The sequence below is a fragment of the Suricata suricatta genome, chromosome 4, assembly GCF_006229205.1.
Source record: "Suricata suricatta isolate VVHF042 chromosome 4, meerkat_22Aug2017_6uvM2_HiC, whole genome shotgun sequence".
NCBI classification, from domain to species: domain Eukaryota; kingdom Metazoa; phylum Chordata; class Mammalia; order Carnivora; family Herpestidae; genus Suricata; species Suricata suricatta.
In genome coordinates this window covers 92,774,719-92,789,176 of record NC_043703.1, presented here as the reverse complement: position 1 = coordinate 92,789,176, position 14,458 = coordinate 92,774,719, and the positions used below count along the sequence as shown (strand labels likewise).

General features: G+C 49.5%; 1 protein-coding gene across 6 annotated transcripts in view; it reads right to left on the bottom strand.

Annotated features, from left to right (window-relative positions):
• The window catches only part of PRKCE (protein kinase C epsilon), a 495,693-nt gene that overhangs the window by 173,513 nt on the left and 307,722 nt on the right, over window positions 1-14,458 (bottom strand). For all 6 annotated transcript variants that reach the window (XM_029937296.1, XM_029937293.1, XM_029937291.1 and 3 more), the window contains 4 exons: window positions 8,533-8,692; window positions 6,456-6,490; window positions 5,139-5,224; window positions 1,005-1,134 (listed from right to left, as the gene is read on the bottom strand). In XM_029937296.1, coding sequence (XP_029793156.1) covers window positions 1,005-1,134; window positions 5,139-5,224; window positions 6,456-6,490; window positions 8,533-8,654 — 373 coding nt within the window. In that variant the 5' untranslated portion in view covers window positions 8,655-8,692. The remainder of the gene's footprint in view (window positions 1-1,004; window positions 1,135-5,138; window positions 5,225-6,455; window positions 6,491-8,532; window positions 8,693-14,458) is intronic.

Sequence of the window (14,458 nt, the reverse complement as noted above, 5' to 3'; positions counted from 1 at the left end):
GGTGTCACTGCCCTCCCAGTTGGCTCTGGTCACACATCCAATAAATTACTCCTCAGTATCTCTTCAGTTACTCTCCTTCTCTTTATTCCCTCTACACCTATAAACTTTCCTTCCAATCCTCATGAACTTCTCATTGGGATCTCTTCAATGACCTGTCTGTTCATGGCCTCCAGTTTCTTTTTCAGCTTTTACCTTTAATTTTTCCACAATGGGGATTTATTAACAATATATTCAGTACAAATCCCAACAGTTCACAGATGCCAAATGCTGCGTGCCAGCTGGACGGGCCCATGAAACTTAGCACCCTATTCAGGTCCTGAGAGCATGTTCCCCCTCCCCTCATTATTATGTGTTGTTATCCATCTCATCTGAACAGAAGACAATTCATGAGCAGGACAACAGGAAACAGAGGAAGGAACTCGAGACTCAAGAGCCAAGGTTTGAACCTTATTTGTGCTAATAAGTGGTGTGGCATGAGCAAGTTACTTGGTCTCTGAGCCTCAGGGTCATGGGAATAGTATCACCTATGGAACTGACCTATAAAGGATCAATAAAACGTCTTAGGTGACAGCGTTCTAACATGGTCCTCCCAAGAGTAAGCTCAGAACCATGGACTGTGACAGGGTATCTATGACTTCTTTCAGGGTCTCACTCCAGAAATATTTCCTCTCTTCTGCTTTAGCGTATCTGTTCCTTAAATTATTTCTACACTTTTACAGACTCATCTTGTTGCCCCGCCTTGCTCACGGTCTTAAAGATGATAAAAGCACACTTCCCCCTCCACATCCCCTCCATGGAGTTTCCTTGGCTGCCATCTGCACAGAGACTGTGTAACAAATTCATAAGTAACTACTGAGAGCTGAACAAGGGCTTGTGCTTAGTACCCCCGCCAGACCTGGAACTTACACGGGAGGCTCTGGGAACAAAGATTTAAAAAAAAAAAAAAGGAGACCCAGGGGACATGCAGGTTCGGAAGGGTGAGGGCCGGGCATGGAGCGCCTTACCTTTGCACTGCAAACCCTGCCGTAAGAGGCCCCAGAGCAAGGACCCACAGTGGTCACAGAAGGTGGGGACCTTGTAGTTGTGGATACCGAACTTGTGGGGCATGTTGACGCTGAACCGCTGGGAGCCCACCTGCAGGGATGGCAAAACACAGGGTCACTGCCAGGCTCATTCACTCCCCGGCGTGCTTTGTGCTGGAGCTCCTCCAGACCTGCTGTCCCAAAGGCATGGCTACTGAGGGGGGCAGGTTCGAGCGGGGTTCTGGAAGCCGCCCTGACAAACAAGGTGAAGAGGACCCCCTGGGCAGTGGCTCCTGATGCCATTCTCTGCCTCTCCGTCTGACCCTGTGAGCCAGGCCTGCTCCCTGTGTGGTCCCGCCAGGATGGCGGCTTCAAACTCTCACAGCACACAGCACCCAGGTTCTACCTCATGTTTGGGCCACTAAGGAGATGTCGCATGTGCTTTTCAATGCTGCTTTGGGCATGGGGGCTGCAGCTGTGCCCTCTTTGGGCAGGTTGATGGTGGGCAGATTCTATAAACACCCTGAAAACCCAGTACATCTGTGGAAACTGTCGGCCATCAGTTGGGACAATCCTTGTGGTGCAGAATGCTAATGTGGAGTGGTGACCACTGCAGGCACTAAGCGTTTAGTGCCAGCCACAGGCCAGGCACTACTGTCACCGTGAACCCTTGCCAGCACCCTATGTGCTAGACGCCACCATGAGCCTGAGTTTACAGATGGGGAAGTTACAGCACTGCGAGACCAAGAAACATGCCTGTAAGCTGAGGAGTGGCACAGCCAGGATTTGATGCCCACAAGTGTGGATTCAGAGCCCAGGCCTTTTAATGACTCTGCTGCCATTGACCAGTTACTGAAAAGGAGTAAAGACAAGGTGGCAAGATGGATGGGGAAGGGCAGGGAGGAGGGGTCCAGGGAGCCTGATCCATGGGTCTAGGTCTGCCACCCACCAGCTGGGAGGTCTTAGACAAGCTTCCTGACTTTGTGGGGCTGCAGATTCCCTACCTGGCAGATAAGGATGGCACCCCCTGTCCTACCTGATGTCTCAGGGCTGCAGGGTGAATGAGACACACAGAAGTGAGGGGTCAACAGCACGGTCTACATTTCTGGGTCTCCTGTGCCCCTCTGGGGGACACTCTCCACCTATGTTCCTAGTGGAACAGCCACATGAACCAGGGCCCCCTCAAAATAGGCAAGGACCATCACCTGAGACTTCGTGGGCTGGGGAGAAGTCAGTCTTGCTACTCTGGGAAACAAGGAGTACAAAGCAGGCAGCAAAGAAGCTATCTTTCCTTGGCTTGCTGCGGACTGGGTTGCGGGGGGCGGGGGGGGGGGGGGGAATGGAAGGTGGGTACAAAGCCAGATACAGACAGGACAGAAATGTGGATGCAGATTTGAACACAAATGTGGAGGTGTGCCTGTCACATGCACATGCCCTCAGGGTCATTTGCTTTCACAACAAAGCACAGAGCGGCTGATCCTTCCATTGGGCCAGAATTCTACTGACCCCAGCTTGAGACGCACGGGCCATCAATGAAGGTGGTGGCCCAGTACAGGATCCCCTGATTTACTGGAAACAATAGCGTCCACCCCTCCTTAGACTCAGCTTCAGTGCATGTATGAGTGAATATAGACACCTCACCTCTACATGTGTCTGCTCACCCTGAAGGATGTAGATCGCTGTACCTTTTTCCTGCAAATGCTGAGGATGTGGTGGACCTCCATGGAGAACAGGATTGTGGGTCCCAGGACGAACCTCATGGGATTGTGGGCAAGTATCCAGGAACTAGGAAGTTCAGTGAGGAATGGGAAGAGCTGTGTGACCCTCAACTGGGACCATGAAGGACCCTAAAGTGTCCGAGAATGGAGGGATGTGGGTGGGGCACAGGCAAGAGCCACAGAATCAGAGAGGCTGCAAAACAGACACAAGAGCGCATGCGTGAAGGTATACATGGGCACACTCTACCTAGGAAGACCAGAAACGGGTGAGGGAAACCAACACAGAGGTCATGGGGAGGATGAAAAGAGCAGAAAGACAAAACTAGAAGGTCAAAAAATGAAGGAAGGAAGGTAATACAAAGGAGAGCCTTCCTAGGTCCCCACGATGGGAAGTATGGGGAGAGGTTGTCAGGAGGGCTAACCCACAGATGCACAACAGGTAGAGAACACCAGCTGGGTGCTCACGGTGCCCAAGTGCCAAAGCATCTAATAATAGCAAGACACTAGACGGTGTTTAAAGCTACGTGTGGATGTGTGTATGCACATACAGGCAGTTACAGAAAAAAAAAAAAAAGAACTCAAAGGATGCTCTCCCAGCAGTGCTATATCGGGCGGAGGGCACGTCTGTTGCCCGCGTGTGCTGGGGGACACCAGTGCTAAAGGAGACTGGTCCTGGGAGCACTGGGTCAAGCCCTAACTCCACAAGGCTGAGACCCATGGCCCCCGTCCTCAATCCTTGGCAGTTTATCTCCCTTGGGAGACATGCTGAGCGTGGGAACACACCTCACCAGGAACTTGGATTCACTGCCAATATGCCAGGAAAGACAGAAGAACTCCATCATAGACTAAGCTGCTGTGGAGATTTCAAATCTCAACCCTCTAACCTGCATGGCATGGACTCTCTTGGGACTTCTCCCTCCAAGGAGACATGAAAAGCTGTAGAAATAAAGAAGGTCTGGCAGCGGATGAAACCTGTGAGGTCCTGGAGGGCAGGAGTTGTGTGCCCTTCTCCTGCTTTCAGGGGGACATGGTACCAGAGCTGGCAAACAGGAAGTGCTCAGTGGACTGTCCAGAGGAGGGAATGGAGACAGACGGCGGGTCAGCCATCTGTCTCTCATTCACTAGAAAAGTAACAAGGGTGACAATGTACTTGGGTTATGATCCTGGTTCAGGAGCCAGGAAGCCCAGGTAGGGACGACCTGCAGTTTCTGCCATGACAGTAGAGCCCCTGCAAACTGCCCTGGCATCCTGGGCTCCCTGCCCCTCAGGGACATGGAAGGTTCCATCCAAGCTTTGTCCCTTGCTGCTTTCTGGAGACCGTGTGAAAGCAAAAGGAGATAAAAGACAGGAGCTACTTCGGAGGTGAGGATGCCCGTTTGGTTGAATTATTTTTAAGTAGTAGAAGGTCCTGAAGTTATTCGTTTTGGAAGACACATTATTAATCCACCTGATTATGAGCCCGCCTAGGGCCTCTCTGACCCCCAGTTCAAACGCCCTATGATTATACTGTATTTATTTCACCGAGAATTAAAAACATGCCTTTGAAATCAACTGTTGTGAACACAGATAACATTCAAACTCTCAGTCATGCTCTTGTCCCAATTGCTCCGTTAGGAGGACCCTACCTTCAGTGTTGAATCATCTTGCTTCTTTACCCCCAGTGACTTCCCTAATAAACAATCCGATACTTGTTTGTAAAGATAAGAGACGAGTCTGGTGGCCAAGGGCTCAGACTCGTCTCGAACGGACTACCTGGGTCTGAACAGGGCCCCTCACATAGCGGCTGTGTGATCAGGGGCAAGTTAATTTGACCCCTCTGTGCTTCTACTCTCTCCGTCACAAAACAAAGATAGAAAATACATTGATCTCTTTAAGAGTGTTAGGAGATTCAATAATATACGATGAAGTACTGAAATCAGGGCATGGTGAGTACCCAGTGAATGTTCCTCTTATTATTACTCTGGCCATTCTGCCTCCTAAGTGTTTCTTGGGTTTTGTGCTTCCATTCCATCGCTTCATTAAGAAAGGTCCTCGCTTGTGTGTTGTGTCTCTCACTGTTTATGAGTGGTGTGGAGTTACTAACATGTCAGTTAGCTACTTTTCTGTTCCGATGAGATAATGACATAAATGAATTCACATTTTCCTCATAGGCTTTAGCTCTGGGGTCACACGGCTCTTGGACTAACATCCCGAGATGTGAACCTGATTCTAGCCATGCTCATTCTGCAGAGGGTGCCTCAATCTGGAAGGCTGTGAACAATTTTAATTTTGATTAAACATGATGAAGAAAGCAAGGAGATATCGGAGAGACAAGGATTTTCTTAGGAAGCCCGGAGGAGGCGGGGAGGGTGGGAGTGGCAGTGAAGAAAGCTCAGAATTCAATGTTAGAAATATTTACCTCATCGGGAGTTTCCTGTTTCTTTAATCCAGCACACTTCGTGATTATGAGTTCATGACATCGCTTGTGGACCACACAAGTGCAAACTGCAAACAGCAAAAACATGAGAAGGCTGAGTGACAAGTGGGGACAGGGAGGTGCCAGCCTGAGATTCAAGTCTCAGTAGAGGGCTGAGGGGAGCCACGCCCCTCTGCCACCAAGTCTTAAAGGAATACCCTGGCTGGAAGCCCCTTGTGCGGTCATTTCAAAGCACTCTGCCATCAGATCCATTAGGGGTTCCTAAATGCTCTGGAGAAGGATGCACCACTCACACCCAGATGGCATCAGCACTTTTCTCTAGTTCCGGAAGTAGCAATCAATTTCCCTGCTTCTTTATCTTCTTTATGCCAAGGTAGGGAACTGTTTCCCTTCTGTGAAGCAGGTCTAAGAAAGGCACTGCAGTGGCCTCGTGCTTCGCTGTGGAACGTCAACGCTGGTGGGGGTGATAAGGGAACACTGTGGCAGGGGAATGGATGTCCTGTGGCACAGAGGTTCTCCTGCTTTTTGATCTGGTTGTGCCCTTACATGCCGAACATTTTTGCTTAATTTATAGCAGCCTATAGCTCTGTCATCAGTGTCATGGGCAGTGTGGTCAAAGAGGTAAGCCCCGGATCATACACGTGATACCCCAAGGACGTGGGAATGTCCAAAAAACCTATCCAAGTCCCCCAGGGGTGAGACCCCACTTAACCAGTGGCTGGGTGAGCTCTGACCAAGGGGGAATCTTGTCATGACCACAGCACATATCCACCCTCCAACCCTGGACAACTTGACCTTGCATGTTTGTCTAAGAACCGGAAATAAACAATATGCAGTAGCTTCAAGTGAGTCTTAAAAGCTTAAGAGCTGATGTATCCACAGTAGAGACTGAAAAAAAGAGAATGAGCAAGGGCCATTGGGTGACAGGAGTCAAATGAGGTGAGGGCACTTCTCCAGGGAGAGAGGTAGGGAGCGGACGGCAGACACGGAGCCCAGCTCCTTGCAGAGCCGGGCCTCCAGGGGCCTTGAATTGCTGTGTCTTGCCAGGAAAGATGCTAAGACCTCTGGAACACCTGGAGACAGGTGGCGCCCCCAGGTGCTCTGCTGCCATATGTGAATGCAGGACCCAGGGCCAAGCAGGGACAAAGAAAAGCAGGGTCTTGCTTCTTGGAGAGGGGGCATAAGCAGCAAACTGTATGGAGCCTTCAAATGTCACCAAACCCAGCACACGCTTCCCCAGTCCCGGACCCAGATAGGCCTGTGGGTCCCCAAGGATTTGGTTCATACAACACCTCTTACCTTGACACTGGTATCCCTGCTTTCCTATGACACCCCTGAAAAGAAGAACACAACCTTTTAATAAAATCTAGTAGGTCAAACACCACACAAAGCCACCCCATTCCGGCCACCACCCACAATGCACCGAGTACATCGGGTCCAGCTAGTGATTTCACACCCAGTTGCAGGGTGCCTTAAATAGGCAACAGAGGGTAGACCCAGTCAGTGCTTGGAATGGGGAAAAGTTTGGTCAGTGTCAGGTCTTGACTTCCTAGACAAACAGCCATTCCAGAGGTGCCATTCGTGTTCTGGAAAGCCACAAAGACTCTCCCTGCTCAAGGCAGGCCTCAAGTAGTCAAACGTGCCGTTCCCTGTGGGTCATCATGTAGGCGGGCTGTAGCCTCTAGGCACATTCCCTGGTGTTCCAGAGCAGTCAAGAGTTCCAGGTCAGTCTGTGGCCAGGACTAAGGGTTCAATGTCCTGTGTGATGACGGCCAATGTTAGAGGCTCCTTCCTTGGCAGGCGTAGGGTCCCCTGGGGCAGGGTTAGGGGCAGCATGATGCAGAACAATCCAACCAACCTGGCCTGGGTTCTGTCCTCAGTGAACCACCACCAATTGGCCAGGGAGAAATCTGCAATTCCCAGCCTGGCGGGAGCAGCCTCACATCACCCGCAGACGGGGCCTCAGGGAGCCTAGAGCCCAGTGGTGCTCGCCATGGGCTCAGAGGAGACCTGAATCCATACATCTCAGCTCTCACAGCCTACTCCCTCCATACACACAACTCATGGCCCAAATACAGAAAATGGAGGGCAGAGGGCAGAAGCAGCCCTGGGGGCCAAATATATCTGTGGGTGGGAGTGAGGTATTCCTGCCTCCATTGGGTCGAGTTTGCCGTGAGCTGCACTGCATCAGATGTCCATGCCAACCTCAGTGCCTAGTCCTGGAAAGCACAAGGACAAGACCAGCCATTCCTGGACCCCTTGGGAATCCAAGGGGCCCTCAGAGTCCCATTCAAACGTCCCCTGGCATGGTCCATGCTGCAGACTGCCCTCACTCTTTCTCCCCCACACAGGATCCAGGTGTGTTGGCAAACTTAAAGAACTCAGAGAGGACGCCAGAAAGGCTGGTGGGATGTCAAAAAAAGCTTACAGTCAGGCCTCTGATACTTCCTACCTGGGGGATGCTAGACTAGTCTTGTTTTCATTTCTGAGCCTCAGTACTGTTGTTAAGGAAATGGGTTTAATAATACAAAGCTCATAGGACACCGGGAAGATTTAATAAGACATTTTCAGTGCCTAAGAAAGAGCCTGGCACCTGGTCAGTATTCATTAAAATCCCCCCTCCAATACCCAAGCTAGTGCTTCTTATCCTTCTCCACCTCCTGAAAAGACCTACAACCTATCTGTCTCTGCCTACCAAATCATGAAAAAAAGAAATGCCACCTCCTCCAGGAAGCCTTCCCTGAGCACTCCAGCCAATGCTGTTCTCTCACTCCTCTGAAATCTGGCCATCCTAGTAGCACCACTGTTACAACAGTCATTAAGAACTGCTTTGAGTTACAGGTATTGACAATCAAGTATTTTTCAAGCTTTATAATGGAAAAACTCAGATACGTACAAAAATAGATAAGTGTAGCAGACCTATCACCCAGCTCCAACAATGATCAACACGTGGCTGGTATTATGTCATCTCTATCCCTGGCCCCTTTCCTCTCCTTCCAGATCATTTTGAAACAAATCCCAGACATCATATCATTTGTAAATAATGAAGCTTGTGTCTCTAAAAGATAAAGATGCTTAAAAAAAATACGTCGCAATATACCATTACTGGTCATAAACTCAACTCCCTAAATGTGATACGTGATATGATTCTAAGTGTAAAGTCACCAGGAACCACAGTTTGTCCTTTCTATTTATCCCCCCTTCCCAGGCACCAAGGACTCACAGAGCCTTCCAGAAAAGTCTTCTCTAGTCAAATAAAGAGGACATAAAGCACGTCAGCACATTAAAAGTAAAGCTTCTATCCTCCTACACCGTTTCCCTGACTTCTTGCCTCAGAGAAGGCATGGCTAGAGGTTCCCAGGAGAGAGGGCCTTACCAGATAAAATCTCTGCAGTGCGAGCAGTAGGTGGGCTGCCGAAGGTAGGTGGCCATGAACTTGTGGCCGTTGACCTGGTGGACCCTGCGCCTGACGGCCCCCTGCCGCTTCCTGGGCCGCATGCGCTCCCTGAACACGCGCTCTTCATTGTCTTTAGGGGCTGGGGAAGGACAAGAGCAGAGAAGAAAACACACTCAGGGTTAGTACACCTCAGAAGAGACCTCCTACCCCACTCTCGGTGCCTGGAATGGGAGGGGCGTGGGGGGCGGCACTCACCGGCTGAGGGGCTCCCGGGTCTGAGCCTCACCGCTCGGCCCCAGCCAGGGAGCACCACCAGGGAGCACCACACGGGGCAGGGAGGCCCAGACTGTGCTTTATCCTGCACCAGTGGCTCCCTTCAAATCCATCCCTACCCCAGTCCTGCTCTGGCCTTGGGGTTGCTCCATTCCCCAGCCGCATACTATAAGGGTGTGGGAATCAAAAAGCTCAGGCTGCACATTTTATTGCAGCTCCTTGCAGTGTGACGTTGGACAGTGGCATTTCCTTGCCTGGAGCCTCAAGGTTGGGCCCTCTGCAAATGGGAATAACAGGGCTGAAACCCAGGGAGCTGCGGGGTCAGGGGTGCGAGCCCTCTGCCCCCAGCTGCCTGGCTCCGAGGAGCAGCCACCTAATCTGACTTTTCCTCCTTCCCCTCTTCCAGGCTACAGCAACCAGGAGCCTTCTCCGAAAGGTCAAAAGGAGAGGGAAACAGAACACTCTAAGAGTGGTGTTCCAGAAGGCTCAAGACCTACCACTGTGGGCTTTAAGACCTCACTGGAGACAAAAGGGCCATGCTGATGTCTTACTTCCCTCCATAGGAGAGGTTGCTGCAAACCTCAGAGCCCTGCAAGGGGGCTACTAAATGACGACAACAACAACAATGATTGTGACGGACTGAATGTTTATGTCTCCCCCCCGCCCCAGTTCCCATGCTAATGCTCTACCCGCCAATGTGATGCGGTCATGATGGGGGTCCCCAGAATGGGTGGTGCCCTGAGAAGAGGAAGAGACCCGGGCTCTCTATCTTATGAGGACACAGCGAGAAGGTGGGCATCTACAAGGCAGGAAGAGGGCCCTAACCTGACCATGCGGGCACCGTGATCTCAGACTTGCAGCCTCCAGAACTATGAGAAATACATTTCCCCTGTTGAAACCGCTCAGCTTATGGCATTTTGTGAGGGCAGCCCAGTGGGTTAGTACAATGATTATAGCTGCTGACGCTCTCGGAGGGCTTCCTCTGTGGCAGGCGCTCCCTGAATCCTTACATCTGCCCTTTGTTGAGGGATACGGATAGCAGCCCCACTTCACAGGTGTGTCAACTGAGAACTGGAGAGTTTATGCCACCTGTTCACACAGCTACTAAGTGGTGGAGCCCAGGTTCTAACCCAGACAGAGGGGAAAAGCCAGCATCCCATGGTCCGCATGCTGCTTTGGGGGGCAGCCCACTCTCTCAACAGCAAAGCCCCAAAACTCTCATGACACCAGAGTCGAGCGGCCTCCAGCTTCCCCGGGGGCAGGAGAGGTAGGCTCTGCTCTCCCGCCTGGCTCCCAGCACTAGTGCAGGCCCTGGAAGGTCGCCTGCATGGCTCTGCTTAAACAGCACTGAGAAGGCTCCATGCCGCCAAGCGTCCCCCCACACCCAATATGCCACCGTGACCGTGTCCTTGGGGAGAAGAAGCACTGCTCCTCCCAGATCTCTTTGAAAATAAGGTTCTTTGCAACGGAGAGCACTGTGTGAGCCAAACAGCTGTTGAATGCAAGGGCAGGCGGCCTGTCCGCAGAGCGGGTAGGGGTGGAGGGATGTACGACGGGAGCAGGGGAAGGGCAAGAACAGAAGCACATGTCCAGTGGGGGCTTTTAGAGGGAAGCGGCGTCCACGCAGACGGGCAGAGGTGCTGACCCCCAGCACAGACCCCGGTGATCCGGATGGGGTTCTGCCTGCGGACCCCCTGCTTCCCGGCCCCCAGCCTGCCTGGATCCCCTTTTTAACTGCTGCTTATTATTTCAAAAAGTCTCTGACGTGGGAAGAGATGGAATGTGGAAAGGCCACCTTCTACCCTACCACAACCTAGGGACTAAGACCCAGCTGACAAAAGTCTCATGGGGACATCCCAGCTATTTTATTTATTTATTTATTTTTTCCAGCTCTGCTTTAACACAGAGATGTATGTGCTTGCGCACACACACACACACACAAATCTGGCAACCATCACCCAGTTGTGCAATTATAGGTGATTTCCATTTTCCACTTCCTACTTTTCGCTATATTCAGAATATTCTACCATTTTATAAGCAGGAGAAAACATGGTAATTAAAAAAAAATGAAGTAAAAAAAAAAAAAAGAAGCAAAAGGGGCGCCTGGTTGGCTCAGTCGGTTAAGCCTCCGACTTTGGCTCAGGTCAGATCTCACGTTGTGGGTTCGAGCCCAACATCGGGCTCTGTGCTGACAGCTAGCTCAGAGCCTGGAGCCTGCTTCTGGTTCTGTGTCTCCTTCTCTCTCTGCCCCTCCCCCTCTCATGCTCTGTCTCTGTCTGCATCAAAAATAAATAAAACAGTAAAAAAAAAAAATTTTTTTTTAAATTTAAAAAATGAGTCTGTGCAGCCCTTACTTGCTACAAACCTATTCTACAAAAATCCAGACCTCGACCCCCAGGTCTGGCAGCTGAGGCCAGAGGAGGGGAATTCTCTGTAAAAGCCCTTTAACTGCCTTCACGGATTCCCCACGGGACACACTGGAAGACTAAGTTGCCCCCCTGTTGCATTTAAATTGCAATTTGGTTTGCAAATCCCTCAGGTTTACTAGTCATTTTGACCCTGGAAAGTAGTACTTTCAGTGAAACTCACAATCAGTCTGATCTAGTTTTGTCAAGGGAGTCCTGCAGGAATGGGAGTAACAGGGATCCCCGAGGACCTCATTTCTCAACTTTTTACAGAAATGACCAGCCACCAAACCGAACTTCTAAACTGTTTCCAGTAATCTGATACGTTAACACAGCAACCCATTAGTTTAACCCCACTGGTTTTTCAAAACCTCTTGGAGGGGCGCACTCACACCTGGAGAGAAGCTGCTTAATGTCTGTGGCGGGCGTGCGGAGGGGGGGTCGGACAGGTCAGAGAGCCAAGAATAACTCCTCTGAGGGTGGGTCTGATTGTCGAAGGGACAAAGAGTTCTGCCCATCCCCCCTTGTCCCCAGAGCACATCCGCACTGCCTTGTGAGTCACATTCTGTGTCAAAGATGGAGAGGAGGAACACAGGGAAATCTCGTGCTCCCTGGAGGGCCTGCCCACTGGCCATGTGCGAAGTAGCAGCAGGACAGGCAATAGGAGAAAGGGGCTGCGGCCCCTGGTTGGTAAGCACACTCCCTTCCGCGCTCCTCTGGAGGGAAGCCAACGGTAGGCCAGAGCATCTCTGTGCCTGTCACCCACGTGCCTGGATCAGGAAGGGAGCCACAGGGGTCCTCCCGCTGGGCCTGGGGTCACCAGCAGAAACTGATCCCTTTAGCATTTCCTGCTGCTGTCACCATCTCTATTAAAATGCAGCTCCTGTGGGGTGATGCATCACACACGTGTGTATGCGTGAGTGTGACAGGATAGGCTTACACATGTATACAGATGTGTATATAAAAATCAATATATTAGATATTAAAAAGAGTATGAATTATAATGTCTATAAATTGTATTATTTATACTGCATTATATTGCAGACTAATAATGTATTATTTATTTACATCATGAACAAACAATACATAATTACAATTTTAGTGTTATAACATGATGTTTTAATTATATTAATATTTAATATATGATAGAACCTACGGAGTTTTGCTAACCCATCTGAAGGCGGCAAATGCAGTGACACCTTACCCCTAAATACTTCAGCTTCATCCCCTAAGAACAAAACCATCCTTCTAGGTAACCACAGGATTAGAGTCAAGAAATTGAACACTATTACATTATCTAATATATAGTTTATATACAAATCTCTCCAATTGTCCCCCCCAAAATGCCTCTTCTAGTCATTGGGGCTTTCCATTTTTTCAGAAGCTACTTAGAGCTCATGCCTTGCATTTAGTTGCTGTGTCTCTTTAGCCTTCTTCATCGAAAACAGCTTTGTTTTCTTTTTATGGTACATTTATGTTGTCTTATGGAATGTTCCACAATCTGGATTTGCCTCTTTCCTCCTGATAAGTTTCAAGTTAAATGGCAAGAATACCACAGAGGTCTATGTATCAACATATCCAAATCTATCCATCAAGATCCCTAGAGACAAGTGTGTAAATGACACGAACATAAAATATATAAGATATAAAATATTCACTCTCATTAGGAACTTTTAAAATGCAAAGCAGGGCAGTCTTGACATACTGCTGACTTACCATATAATACCTAAATAAACAAATTTGCTTTCAAATTGTATTATCCATATTATACCTACACAATGTGACATAACATTTCCAGAAGCAATATTATAATAATAGCAAATACCACCAAGGAGACTCACATCCTTTAACTTGAGAGTTCCTTAGCTATTAAGTCTAAGTCAATAATTAAACAGAAACTAAAAGCTATACATCTTAGAGAGGTTCGCCATTGCATATCTAATTTTGCCAACAAACAGAAGTAACTTGATTGTCTAACATTAAAAGAATGGTCTAGGGGCGCCTGGGTGGCTTAGTTGGTCAAGTGACCAACTTCAGCTCAGGTCATGATCTCACAGTTTGTGGGTTTAAGCTGCTCATCCGGCTCTGTGCTGACAGCTGAGAGCCTGGAGTCTGCTTTGAGTTCTGTGCCTCCCCCCACCCCTTGCCCCTTCCCTACTTGTGCTCTGTCTCCCAAAAATAAATACATAAGCATTTTTTTCTAAAAAGAGAGAGAATGGCCTAATGAATTATACTGCATCTACAGCAATTTTAAAATGGGGAGTGAAGACTATATAGGAACATGAGAAAATGCAATAGAATATTTTGAACACAGAATTCACAACAGCACAAACTATAGAAAACATATTTGCAGGTTGAAGGTAACATAAAAGAAAGAATTCCTATGCTCTACTGGGATGATGGGTTTTTGTATTGTACATAATATTTGAAAACAATGTTCTCTAATGTTCCTTAATGACTTTTAAAAGCAGTTCTCTGTGCCTATGGGTCCTTTGTGCTGCGGAAGCGGGAGGCTACTTGGCACAAACAAGGAGGAGACAGGTTGCAGCGCAAAGGGGCACAGGACAAATTTCATCAGCTTTGCAGCCACCGGTGCTTCTGAACTGAGCGAGGAGTTACCCCGATCTGCCCCCCTATGCCCGATCCGAAGGATGCTCACTGCTGTCACTGGATGCACCCAACTACACCCACCTGGTGTGACCCTTCATTTGCAGCAGCCCCAGAGGCAAAATGCAGGCTGGCTTTCCTCCCAGAGCTCCTACCTGGCCCTTTCCAGACCCTTTGATTTATGGGTGCGTCTGCCACACAGCAGAAGGGGAGACCCTGAGTCAGGGAGAGATGAACGAAAAGCCAACTTCTGCTAAACTTTCTGTGGAAATGCAGATCTGGTTGGTCAGATATAATGCTAAGAGGTCACAGAGGCATCAAGCTGTAACCTCAGCCTCCAACAACATTCCAGGCAGGTTTCCTGCCTGGTTCGATTAGTCTTAGCAACTTCAGGCTCCTAAGAGCTTTTACATGATGAGCATCCAACAGCCCCCATGCTCGGAAGCATCTAAGACAGAGTGCAGGCAAGTGGCAGAAGCAGCCAAAAGAGCCCACACGTTGCAGTTACGACTGTTAGTCTCTCCTCACTTGACCTCCTTTCCTGGGGCCAAGACCTCCCTGCCACAACCACGGGGACACTGCCGTACGCTGAGAGGCAGCTCCTGGCACCAGACCAGTCT